General features: G+C 43.0%; 1 protein-coding gene across 2 annotated transcripts in view; it reads right to left on the bottom strand.

Moving 5' to 3' along the window:
* The window catches only part of PCSK5 (proprotein convertase subtilisin/kexin type 5), a 259,439-nt gene that overhangs the window by 100,070 nt on the left and 146,219 nt on the right, over positions 1–13,150 (bottom strand). For both annotated transcript variants that reach the window (XM_050913017.1, XM_050913018.1), the window contains exon 10: positions 9,487–9,590. In XM_050913017.1, coding sequence (XP_050768974.1) covers positions 9,487–9,590 — 104 coding nt within the window. The remainder of the gene's footprint in view (positions 1–9,486; positions 9,591–13,150) is intronic.

Below are 13,150 nucleotides of genomic sequence, written 5' to 3'. Positions count from 1 at the left end.
AATTCTGAGTGCTACTATAATAGAAATTTAAAGCCTAATTTTGCCTTTTGCCTGCTGTTACTCCTGCTTTAAAGCCATTTAATCTACATTTTAAAATACGTGTAAGTTTGACTTACAATATATGACCCCAGGAAAGCAACCAACTGTAACACAAAATGTCAATCTACTTTTCTTTATGTATCCCAGCACAGGCCTGAAGTTTCTGCTTAGAGTCCGTTCTACATTCACAGCTCCATTCCTTGCTTTTCAGAGCCAGCAGAAAACAGAGTGCTGCAGAGCCGATGAGTAATGAGAAGCTTTGATAATGAAGAGTTTAAGGCTGGGACAAGTAATGACATCTCCCTGGCTTCTCTGAGAGATTCCCTCTCCTCCTTTGTACATTTCCATCTCTGGAACTATACAGATATATTCCTGATCTTACATGTCTTTCAACTGGAAGCAACATTGTGTGGATCTCAATTTGTGCTAGGGGGAAAAAAAATCCACTAATCATGATCTAGGCTGCAGAATTCAATATGTTTTCCAGCTATCTTCCCCAAATCCCAAAGAGATTTTTTAGGTCTCGTGCAAGGCTAGGAGAGTTCAGATACCTGGAAATTTGTTTGGGTTTAACATGTGAAATACTGAAAATTTCCTAATTCAATTTTAATATTACATTTAAGAAAACTTTATTTATAACTGTGAGCTGAATTGTTGCATGTGGGAAGGAAACAAGAGCTGTCTAGAAAGGTTGCAGTGACCATACAATAAAAAGATCATCACTTTAAACTTGCTGCTAAAAAATGCATGTTTTTACTCCACTTCTCCTCAACTATCTTAAATTTCAAAATCCCACCTCCGATATTTTCTCTAACTACAGTAATGCTTTCTGTACAAAGCAATGATAAACTTCATGGTATTGACCCTGTGATTCCTATGATATTTAAATGTGGTTTGAGATTCCTGAGGACACAGACCTTTTCCTATCATACATGTTCTGTCAGTGCTGGGGGAGACACTTCCACTCACTTTTAGACTAGCTATTAATTGTAGCTGGTTTGCTTCTCTCCTTTCCTGGTGCTAAACTAAATGCTGCTCTGACTTCAGACAACTTCCAAGCAGGGGCTACAAGGCAAAAAGTTTTAAGATTAATCCAACCAGTTCAGCTAATATAATACTAATGCCTACCAATGTGAGTGAGTGTCAATATCTCTCTCAGACTTTACATCCACCAATCTGTTGAAGACTTGGTCATGTACGTACGGCTAGACTGTCTTTTCCAAAAATACATTTGGTTTTCCAGAACTCTTGATGTCAGCTGCCTACTTAGAATCATAGAATCATTTAGGTTGGAAAAGACACTCAAGATCATCAAGTCCAACTGTAAACCTAACACTGCCAAGTCCACATCTAAAGCACGTCCCTAAGTGCCACATCTACATGTCTTTTAAATATCCCCGGGGATGGTCACTCAGCCACTTCCCTGGGCAGCCTGTTCCAGCGCTTGACGACCCTTTTGGTGAAGTTTTTCCTAATATCCAATCTAAACCTCCCCTGGTGCAACTTGAGGCCGTTTCCTCTCGTCCTATCGCTTGTTACTTGGGGGAACAGACCGACGCCCACTTTGGTACAACCTCCTTTCAGGTAGTTGTAGAGAGCAATAAGGTCTCCCCTCAGCGTCCTTTTCTCCACCCTAAACAACCCCAGTTCTCTCGGCTGCTCCTCATAAGACTTGTTCTCTAGACCCTTCACCAGCTTCGTTGCTCTTCTTTGGATGCACTCCAGCACCTCAATGTCTTCCTTGTAGTGAGGGGCCCAAAACTGAACACAATATTCAAGGTGCGGCCTCACCAGTGCCTAGTACAAAGGGACGATCCCTTCCCTAGTCCTGCTGGCCACCCTATTTCTGATACAAGCCAGGATGCTGTTGGACCCAAGTCCAGGAAGTGGCACTTGGCCTTGTTGAATCTCATACAATTGGCCTCTGCTCATCCATCCAGCCTGTCCAGATCCCTCTGCAGAGCCTTTCTACCCTCAAGCAGATCAACACTCCTGCCCAACTTGGTGTCGTCTGCAAACTTACTGAGGGTGCACTCGATCCCCTCATCCAGATCATTGATAAAGATATTAAACAGAACTGGGCCCAATACTGAGCCCTGCGGAACACCACTTGTGACTGGCTGTCAACTGGATTTAACTCCATTCACCATAACTCTTTCGGCCCAGCCATCCAGCCAGTTTTTTACCCACCAAAGTGTACGGGTAAAGTATAAGAGTATAAAGTAAAGTAAAGTAAAGTAAAAGAGTATTACCCATCCAAGCCATGAAAAGCCAGTTGCTCCAGGAGAATGCTGTGGGAAACGGTGTCAAAGGCTTTACTGAAGTCCAGGTAAACAACAGCCACAGCCTTTCCCTCATCCACTAAGTGGGTCATCTTGTCATAGAAGGAGATGAGGTTAGTCAAGCAGGACCTGCCTTTCATAAACCCATGCTGACTGGGCCTGATCACCTCATTGTCCTGTATGTGCTGTGTGATGGCACTCAAGATGATCTGCTCCATAACATTCCTCGGCACCAAGGTCAGGCTGACAGTCCTGTAGTTCCCCAGATCTTCCTTCTGGCCCTTACTGTAGATGGGTGTCATGTTTGCTAACCTCCAATCTACTGGGACCTCCCCGGTTAGCCAGAACTACTGAGAAATGATTGAAAGTGGCTTGGTGAGCACTTCCGCCAGCTCCCTCAGTATCCTTGGGTGGATCCCATCTGGTCCCATAGACTTGTTTGTGTCTGAGTGGTGTAGCAGGTCGCTAACCATTTCCCCTTGGATTATGGGGGCTTCATTCTGCTCCCCATCCCTGTCTTCCAGCTCAGGGGGCTGGGTACCCTGAGAACAACTGGTCTTACTATTAAAGACTGAGGCAAACAAGGCATTAAGTACATCCTTATCCTTTGTCACTATGTTTTCCCCAACATCCAATAAAGGATGGAGATTCTCCTTAGATCTCCATTTGTTGTTAAAGTATTTATAGAAACATTTTTTATTGTCTTTTACTGCAGTAGCCAAGTTAAGTTCTAGTTGGGCTTTGGCCCTTCTAAGTTTCTCCCTGCATAACCTCACAACATCCTTGTAGTCCTCCTGAATTGCCTGCCCCTTCTTCCAAAGGTCATAAACACTCTTTTTTTGCCTGAGTTCCAGCCAAAGTTCTCTGTTCAGCCACGTTGGTCTTCTTCCCCGCCAGCTCGTCTTTCGGCACATGGGGATGGCCTGCTCCTGTGCCTTTAAGATTTCCTTCTTGAAGAATGTCCAGCCTTCCTGGACTCCTTTGCCCTTCAGGACTGCCTCCCATGGGACTCTGTCAACTAGGTTCCTAACAGGCCAAAGTCTGCCCTCTGGAAGTCCAAGATGGCAGTTCTGCTAACCTCCCTCCTTACTTCTCCGAGAACTGAAAACTATCATTTCATGATCGCTGTGCCCAAGATGGCCTCCAACCATCACATCACACACAAGTCCTTCTGTGTTCGCAAACAGTAGGTCCAGCAAGGTGCCTTCCCTAGTTGGATCACTCACCAACTGTGTCAGGAAGTTATCTTCCACACACTCCAGCAACCTCCTAGACTGTTTCCTCTTTGCTGCATTGTATTTCCAGCAGACATCTGCTAAGTTGAAGTCCGCCATGAGAACAAGGGCTAGCAATTGTGAGACTTGTCCCAGCTGCTTATAGACTGTTTCATCTGTTTCTTCATCCTGGTCGAGTTTTCTATAACCAACTCCCACCATGATATCTGCCTTGTTGGCCTTTCCCCTGATTCTTACCCATAAATACTCAACCTTTTCATCACCATCGTCAAGCTCTAGACCATCAAAACACTCCCTAACACACAGGACTACCCTACCGCCTCTCCTTCCTTGCCTATCCCTTCTGAAGAGTTTATAGCCATCCATTGCAGCACTCCAGTTGTGTGAGTCATCCCACCATGTTTCCATGATTGCAACTATATCATAGTTTTCCAGCTGCACAATGGCTTCCAACTCCTCCTGTTTGTTGCCCATGCTGCATGTATTGGTGTAGATGCACTTCAGTTGGGCTATTTATCCTGCCACCTTTTTTAGGGGGGAGAAGCCCTAATTCCTATGTGACTGTTCTCAAGTGCTTCCGTGGTTTCTAACACATCAACAACCCTTGTGTCTTTGCTACCATGTGGATCTCCATCCCCTGCCTCCACTGAGATGGCTAGGGTGCTGCGCACATTAGTACAGGGACATTTCAAATGTGCTCCAGTGTACTCAGCACATCGTGGAGCAGACCGGAGGACCTCACTAGCACACTGTCCCTCAAACACTGGCATGCCGCCCCCAGGCTTATCTCTAGTGAGCCTAATTTTATCCCTTTCCCCCTTCAAATGTAGTTTAAAGCTCTTTCAATGAGCCCTGCTAACTCCTGCGCAAAGATCCTTTTCCCCTTTTGGGACAGGTGTACCCTGTCTATTGCCAGCAGGCCTGGTGTCATGTAGACTGACCCATGATCAAAAAACCCCAAATTCTGCCGGTGACACCAGTCTCGGAGCCAGTTATTGATCTGCTGGGTCCTCCTGTTTCTTCCCTCATCATTCTCTGCAACTGGAAGGATAGAGGAGAACACTACTCATGCTCCTGATCCCTTAACCAATTGTCCCAAGGCCCTAAAGTCTCTTTTGATTGCCCTTGGACTTCTTACTGCAACTTCATTGCTGCCTACAGAAAAAATCTTACTTAGTAAGGTTCTGGTTTGTGTGGCTCACATTTGGAAATGGTATGTTACATGCTTGTTTCTTGATAAACGTAATTCTCACAACATTAAAATCGTGTAGTTTAATGTCTGGTAAATAGGACTCCAGATGTCAGATTCTTCTAATGATGTTATCACTATACCAGTGCTTTAGAAAGTGACACTACTGAGCTGGAGCCTTTTTCAAGGACTAATGCATTGGGACATAAAATATGGCTTAAGGGGATTCCCTGGGTGGTGCAGAGCTGCAGAAATAGCTCTGTGTCACGGCTTGGCAACGAAGCCATGGGCCTGCTGAGAAGAGCAGGTGGCCAGAGAACATGGTGCTAGGGGTATTCCTGGTGAGGAAACACTGCCTCGAGCCAACACAGCCCTGGGAGAGTGAGAGAAACAAGTCATATGTGAGATAGCTTGCATTTGCCCATGTTCATCAACAAGTTGAACAAGAAACTTACCAACAGCATTCTAAGTTGTCTACCTGAAAATATCAGCTTAATCTTTCAAGCACAAAAAATCATTAGTCTAGCTTGCATAGGATATGGTCTTCCTCACTCCTACAAAGACCAATGCAACTTCACATGTTTGGCGTCAGATTGCCAGCTACCCGAAACTGGAATATTACAGCAGCCAAACTCAAAGCTTGTGTTTCACTTGCTCCATGCACCATGTGTATGGGCATTAGGGGTGGGTAGGAGTTGATATTGGCTGCTAATGGCGTGTGAAAATTTCAGCTAGCATCTGTAAGACTGGAAGGTCTTTTGATAGATGAACAGCTTTGCTTGACATAACTATTCACAAGTGCTTGCTATTTTTCAAAAGTCTTATGCCAGCTTCTAACAATGATTTAGAAGTATAATTTTAAAGTTATTGAAAATATACAGCAGGGTGTTTATGAATAGTTTATTTGTCTTCTCTGAAATGTACACATTGTTGTGAAGATTTTCTTGCTGGTCTCTGAATTTGTGCCTGGTTACTGGTCACCCTAGAGCAATTTAAATCTGGCCAATCTAGGTCTCCTGTCTAGGAGCATAGATAGGTTTGTCTCTTTCTCACTGCCAGACTGGTAATACTCTGCTCACAGCAAGAATAATAACCAGTTTTATTAAATACTGTAATTAAGCAATTATATTAAAAGGCCGTAAAACATTAAGTGACCAATTCTCTCTGGCTGTCACTCTCCAGTGGAAGCAGCAGATACTTTGGCTAACCTAAAGGGATGCGACATAACTCTAGTAGTCTGTTACTCCCTGTCAAATGAGACGACTCTCGTTTTCTGTAGGAATAATACCTCCACTGGGCCTAGGAATGGCCTGAAAATGAAAAAACGTGGCTAGAGTTTTTATTTCTTTTTATCTTTCAGTAGCATTTTATTTCACTGTACTGAAGTGTTATTGTATACATTTTAGAGCCAGGAAGAGTGAAGGATGTTCTCTAAAAATCTCCCTGCAAATTAATAGTATTTTTCTCTGCAAATGGTCTGTTTCCCCAGAGACAGTATTTGACAGTATTTGGAGCTTCACTTACAGATAAAGAATTGTTCAGATGATTTGATCATTGTTTTAAAACTGCAGTGTTTCATTCTGTGTATTTCAACCTAAAGACAAGTCAGCATTAATGCAGCATTCTCTTTTTATGAATGCAGGTGCACGCTCTGTTGTTGACCAAACAAGGAGCCTTTGCATACCAATCTGCCATACCAAAGAAAGATCAAGTTTTGATATCTTCACAAAAACAGATGTTCTCTAGTATTTTTCCATATAATCAGTTAACTAACTGCTTTAATTATAAAAAACCCCTCTGATTTTTAAGCGAAATTGAGCATAACCTATCTCTCTATCTAGTGACAAATTATATGTACAACTGACTAACCAGAGAATATTCCAAAATGAGTATTCAAGTCTTTCTTTTTGAGACTACCAGGTAGTAAGTTCCTGAGGAAAGATACATGCTGGCTGACAATAAAACAATAATAAAAAAATTACCAAGAAAAAATCCTTGCCCATTCCTGGGTTAATTCTATTGACATGCATTTAATGAATGCTGTTTACTTGCCAGAAAATTAAACAAATAATGGGCACCGCTTTAGCAAATCAGTAGCTGGCTCAAGTGTTTTTCATGAACTAATCTTTCTTTTTATGAATGTAAGACAGAAAAAAAAAGAAATCTTGCAACCAGTAATGACATCTGTGAGCTCCTTCTGTGTGTTCTGCAACGGCAAAACACTGCCAGGGACTATAGCAAGGGACAGGGTTGCCATGCAGCCCAGCAAAACAGCCCCCTGAAAAGGCATGCTGACCCACTTTCAACTACCAGCTCTTGCTGACCCTTTGTTGAGAGAGAGGTTCTTCCAAGTTTTTGTCGTTTTCACCCTTTCCGTTCTCATTTCTAAAGTAGCAAGCCTGTCTCTCTCTTTCTCCTCGTTTTCTTCTTTCTCCCCAGTATGCATGGAAGAAAGGCAGATTGTTTCTTGCGACTGTCTTTGCTTTAGTTAATTTAAAAAAAAAAAAAAATCTTCCACCCCTTCCCTTGTTAAGAACATGCTGTGGAAGAAATATGGATCTTGCCATCAACAAAATTATGATACAATTCCTTAAAGAACTCAGTCTGATCAGAGTAATTCATCTATGAAAAAGCATACTTTAATTGTTACTCTTGGCAACAGTGGACGATAATAGTGTAATATTATACTAAATATTGCCACGTGCAATAGTAAAAAAACTGTTTCAGTCTTGCCAGCAGCGGTGTGCAAACTCCCTTTTGAATTCAGGTTTGGATGTTGTATTTAATCTAAATCTTTTGCTTCTCCTTTTTCCAAAACCAATAGAGGTTTAAAGAGAGCTGCATTTTTATTGGAACCATTTGCTCAGCCTAAGTTGCCAAAATAATTTAGTTAAAACTAGTGCTTTTATTTGGGTTAAGGTTGATTCCTGAGCTCCATAGAGGTTGAGGCACTTAGTTTGTCTTCCTCTTTTTCAGTTCCACCATGGAGTCTAGAGCAGAGCTCTGCCAGCTCAAGTTGTATTTCCTGAATCCCAGTCCCCCAGCTGAGCTTAGCGATGTTCATGACTTTGCACAAGTGGAGGAGAAACCTTTTTTCAGCCCTTTTCCTCACTATTTATCTGCTACAGTGCATAGAAAAATGTGTGGCTCCAAGGATTCAGAATAAGCAGGCTCCAGTGGTGCAACAGTGCAAATCCTGCTGCCAACGCTGCTACTGCTGGTGTGTTAGTGTGACCTCTCCTTTGATAATGAGTGACAGCTGCTGTGAAATGCCTCACAGGGTGTTTGCCTCTCTTGGGCAACAAGTGGAAAAACATAAAAATATAGAATTTTGGAAGTGAGTTACGGAAAAAAAATGCTCTACTTTATGCTACTTGAAAAGCATTGTTTGAACTTCAGATAGCTCCAACAAAATGATAATACAGTCACAATCTCCTGCCAAAACTTTCTAAATCCTGGGAAATGTTTCACAATAACAAATACTGTAATGTTATTGCAATTAAGGAAGTATCTATTTCTCCCTATGTATGTGTTTTGTGTGTGGGCATACGCTTGTAAATGAGACAAAACCAGGTTCTTGAATGTGAGAACTTTTACGTGATGAGTGGGTTCAAGTCAAATACCCATTTCTAAAGCTGTCCTCTGTAGTTAGAGCCTGGTTTGGATCAAAAAAAAAAAGTTTTTTTGGTTTGATTTCTAGTCCATTGCAGCAGAAATGTCATAGGTCAGAATGATATATTAAAGACGCTCTATGGTAGCAATGTGTTGATGTGAAATAGATTAAAGCTAGGCTTCAGTTTTAAAGTGAAACCAGGGTAAAGATTTGATGGTTCTTGTATATTACTTTCTTGTCTCAGGAGATCCTAGCACAAAACAGTTCAAATCTCATCTTAAAAGAAGTATTGCAGCCTTGGGTGGAATTCTTATGAAAAGAGAATCAGAAATAAGCCATTCTGGGTTTTTTTTTTTAGATGCAATCCAAATTGAAAGCAGTCAGAATTTAGTGAATGGGAATCAGAAGCCAATCTGTGTTGAAATACATTGTATGGATTCAAGGTCCAGTTTTAACCCATCCTGAAAATATATATCTTATTTAATGGCACAAATGTTTACCTCTGCTTGCATTACGAAAGAGAAAAAAAGTTTAAAAGATGTAGCTTTAACACAAAATTACAAAACTGTACATAATTTTAGAAACCTACATGACAGCTGACTGAATAGTATTTCCCATTAAAAGTCCTGATAGCTCAAGATCTGATTTTATCCTAAATCTGACAGAAACATTAAATATAAATAATGTAGGGTAAATCATATAAAACAGAAATTTGAAAATACTGTTTTGTTATTTTTAATCAAAATTGTCAACAGTTCTGAATGAGAACATGGTCTGAATCCAGAAATTGCTGTATCTTCAACTCTAGACTATTTTATCAGAATACTAGCTATACAAGGAAAAATTAAAAAACACCAATTTACTTAGTTTTCTGCCAGCAGTGCATGAAATAGGACTGAAAGGGACTCAGAAGATCTGGCCAATGCATTTTGTAGCTGTCATTTTTGGGTTTAGTCATTCTAAGAGGTTTTCCTTATAAAAGAGAAGATAGGCCCCTGAAGTTTGAGCCTGAAAGGTCTCGAAACTATGCACAACATGGGGTCAAACAAAGTACTTGAGATTATTTCTTCTTCATAAATATCAAATACTATGTTGCCTCTGATGGCAAAGAAGAAAGGAAGCTCTCACCCTTATAACCAGCCGCATTGGTTTTCCAGTCGTTAGCATTCAGATGTCCTGCACGTGAAGTCCTGACAATAATATGCTGTATGTCTCTCCAGGTCAGAAATGGACTATGAAAAAGGGGAAAGACAAAGTCACAGATCAGACATATTTTACCAGAATGTAGGGACATAAGGTCATGTAAGCTAAAAAGTATCCAAACAAAAACAACCCTCATTTCTCTTCTCTGCTTTTCTTTGCTCCATTCAAAAGAACATGTCCTAATTTTACAGAATTACTATATGAAATTATTTATACAGCTGGGAGGTTTGCATTAAGCAGACTATAATAATATATGATAATATTCTATTATATAAAACTTCAGGGAAGATGAAGGAGTACATTTCACACAGAGGCAATTTGTATGACCACCAACCACTCTATGTTATCTACCTTGACTAGTGCAAAGGAAAAAAAAAGCAAAATGTTAGCTTGCTGAAAAGCTCTACTAAATCTTACTAACTGCATGCTCAAGCTGGCAATTCCTTTAGGCTTTCAGCTCCTATTGAAGGTATTTCAGGTGCCTCTGTTGATATTCATTTGTCTATTACCCCTGGTCTTGGAATTCACTGAGGGTCTATGTGTATTCTTCAAGAAGACCAAGCAGTCAGCACTGAATCTGAACAGGTACAGAGCAAGTGCCTGATTGCACAGATGTGTATTCCTTTAAGGGATTCCTAATAACCTGTCCATTGGGAAGATGAAAGAAGATGCTATTTGCATCCTCACTATGACCTTAATACCCATTTATCTTGTAGGACTAGAGCAAATCTTTAGAGATTATATTTTTTTTGTTTCTCAGATCCACCTCCAGGAGAATTTATTTTCTTAGAAGATGATCTAAAGATACATCGCCATCATTGGAGTATTTTTTCTTTCTCCTTCCAGTTTCTCAGTTTCTCTATCATCTGTAAGAAGATGAATAGTATTCCATTTAAAAATGCAGTTTAGTAGAGGGAATGATAAACTGAGCCACTAAATAATGAAGAGGAAAAAAGTATTGCAGTGCAGAACATCAGTCACTCAGTATCATTCTCAGAGTATCATTATCTGCCTCTGTTGCACACACTGGCACAACTCCACTCAGTTGTAATGATGAAGATAGACCAGAATGAAGTTTATCAGACCCTGCAATGGCTGTCTACACTGTCCAGTACTATGCAGTCATTGAAAACCTGGGAAACCTTGGTTCAGTTCTTTAAAACATGCTCTTGTATCTCTCAGACCAAGAAGTCACTTGGACCGACAGACAAGTGACTTATTCTTGGCACTTATCTTTAAGGAATGATACTTAGGCTCTGCTTTCATTTGCAGGTAAAAACTACACCAAGGCAACAGCCATAAGAGTGTGGGGAAGGTCAACCCATGGGTGATTGTGGGTCACTTTCTGGGGTGAGTGGGACATTGCCATCACATGGAGAGACTCTACACTCTTATAGCGACACAGTCGGAAGACCGAGTGGATGAGGCCCTCTATAGACAGATAGGAGCAGCCTCAAGTTCACAAGCCCTGGTCCTCATGGGGGACTTCAACCACCCCGATATCTGTTGGAGGGACAACAGAGCAGGGCATAAGCAAGCCAGGAGGTTCCTGGAATGCGTTGATGATAACTTCCTTTTCCAACTGATGGAGGAGCCAGCGAGGAGAGGTGCTATGCTGGACCTTGTTCTCACCAGCAAGGAGGGGCTGGTGGGGGTGTGGGGCAGCCTTGGCTGCAGTGACCATGAAATCGTCGAGTTTGAGATCCTTAGGGCAGCGAGGAGGGTGCACAGCAAGCTCGCTACCCTGGGCTTCAGGAGAGCAGACTTTGGCCTCTTCAGGGATCTGCTTGGTAGAGTACCATGCGATACAGCCCTGGAGGGAAGAGGGGACCAAGAAAGCTGGTTAATATTCAAGGATCACCTCCTCCAAGCTCAGGAGCGATGCATCCCAACAAAGACGAAGTCAGGCAAAAATGCCAGCAGGCCTGCATGGATGAACAAGGAGCTCCTGGACAAACTCAAACACAAAAAGGAAGCCTACAGAGGGTGGAAGCAAGGACAGGTAGCCTGGGAGGAATACAGAGAATTCTCCAAGCAGCCAGCGATCAGGTCAGGAAAACTAAAGCCTTGATACAATTAAATCTGGCCAGGGACGTCGAGGGCAACAGGAAAAGCTTCTGTAGGTACGTCAGTGATAAAAGGAAGACTAGGGAAAATGTCGGCCCTCTCCAGAAGGAAACAGGAGACCTGGTTACCTGGGACATGGAGAAGGCTGAGGTACTCAACAACTTTTTTGCCTCAGTTTTCACTGACAAGTGCTCCAGCCACACCGCCCAAGTCACAGAAGGCAAAGGCAGGGACTGGGACAATGAAGAACCACCCACTATAGGAGAAGATCAGGTTCGAGACCATCTAAGGAACCTGAAGTTGCACAAGTCCATGGGACCTTATGAAATGCATCCGCGGGTCCTGAGGGAACTGGTGGATGAAGTGGCTAAGCCACTATCCATCATATTTGAGAAGTTGTGGCAGTCCAGTGAAGTTCCCACTGACTGGAAAAGGGGAAACATAACCCCCATTTTTAAAAAGGGAAAAAAGGAAGACCTGGGGAACTACAGGCCAGTCAGTCTCACCTCTGTGCCCGGCCAGATCGTGGAGCAGATCCTCCTGGAAACTGTGCTAAGGCACATGGAAAATAAGGAGGTGATTGGTGACAGCCAGCATGGCTTCACTAAAGGCAAATCATGCCTGACAAATTTGGAGGCCTTCTACAATGGGGTCACAGCGTTGGTGGATAAGGGAAGAGCAATGGATGTCATCTACCTGGATTTGTGCAAAGCATTTGACACTGTCCCGCACGACATCCTTCTCTCTAAATTGGAGAGACACGGATTTGACAGACGGACCACTCAGTGGATAAGGAATTGGCTGGATGGTTGCACTCAAAGACTTGCAGTCAACAGCTCGATGTCTAAGTGGAGACCAGTGATGAGTGGCATTCCTCAGGGGTCAGTATTAGGACTGGTGCTGTTTAACATCTTTGTCAGTGACAGGGACAGTGGGATTGAGTGCACCCTCAGCAAGGTTGCTGATGACAGCAAGCTGTGTGGTGCGGTCGACATGCTGGAGGGAAGGGATGCCATCCAGAGGGACCCTCACAGGCTAGAGAGGTGGGCCCGTGCAAACCTCATGAAGTTCAACAAGGCCAAGTGCAAGGTCCCGCACGTGGATCGGGGCAATCCCAAGCACAAATACAGGCTGGGCAATAAGTGGACTGAGAGCAGCCCTGTGGAGAAGGACTTGGGGGTGTTGGTTGACGAGAAGCTCAACGTGTCCTGGCAATGTGCGTTTGCAGTCTGCAAAGCCAACCGTATCCTGGGCTGCATCAAAAGAAGCGTGACCAGTAGGTCGAGGGAGGTGATTCTCCCCCTCTACTCCGCTCTCGTGAGACCCCACCTGGAGTAGTGCATTCTGCTCTGGGGCCCCCAAGGTAAGAAGGACATGGACCTGTTGGAGCGAGTCCAGAGGAGGGCCACAAAGATGATCAGAGGGCTGGAGCACCTCTCCTATGAAGACAGGCAGAGAGAGTTGGGGTTGTTCAGCCTGGAGAAGAGAATGCTCTGGGGAGACCTTATAGCAGCCTTCCAGT

This window comes from Gymnogyps californianus, chromosome Z (genome assembly GCF_018139145.2).
Source record: "Gymnogyps californianus isolate 813 chromosome Z, ASM1813914v2, whole genome shotgun sequence".
In the NCBI taxonomy this organism is placed as follows: domain Eukaryota; kingdom Metazoa; phylum Chordata; class Aves; order Accipitriformes; family Cathartidae; genus Gymnogyps; species Gymnogyps californianus.
The sequence above is the reverse complement of the archived record's forward strand: the minus strand, read 5'-3'. Positions and strand labels throughout refer to the sequence as shown.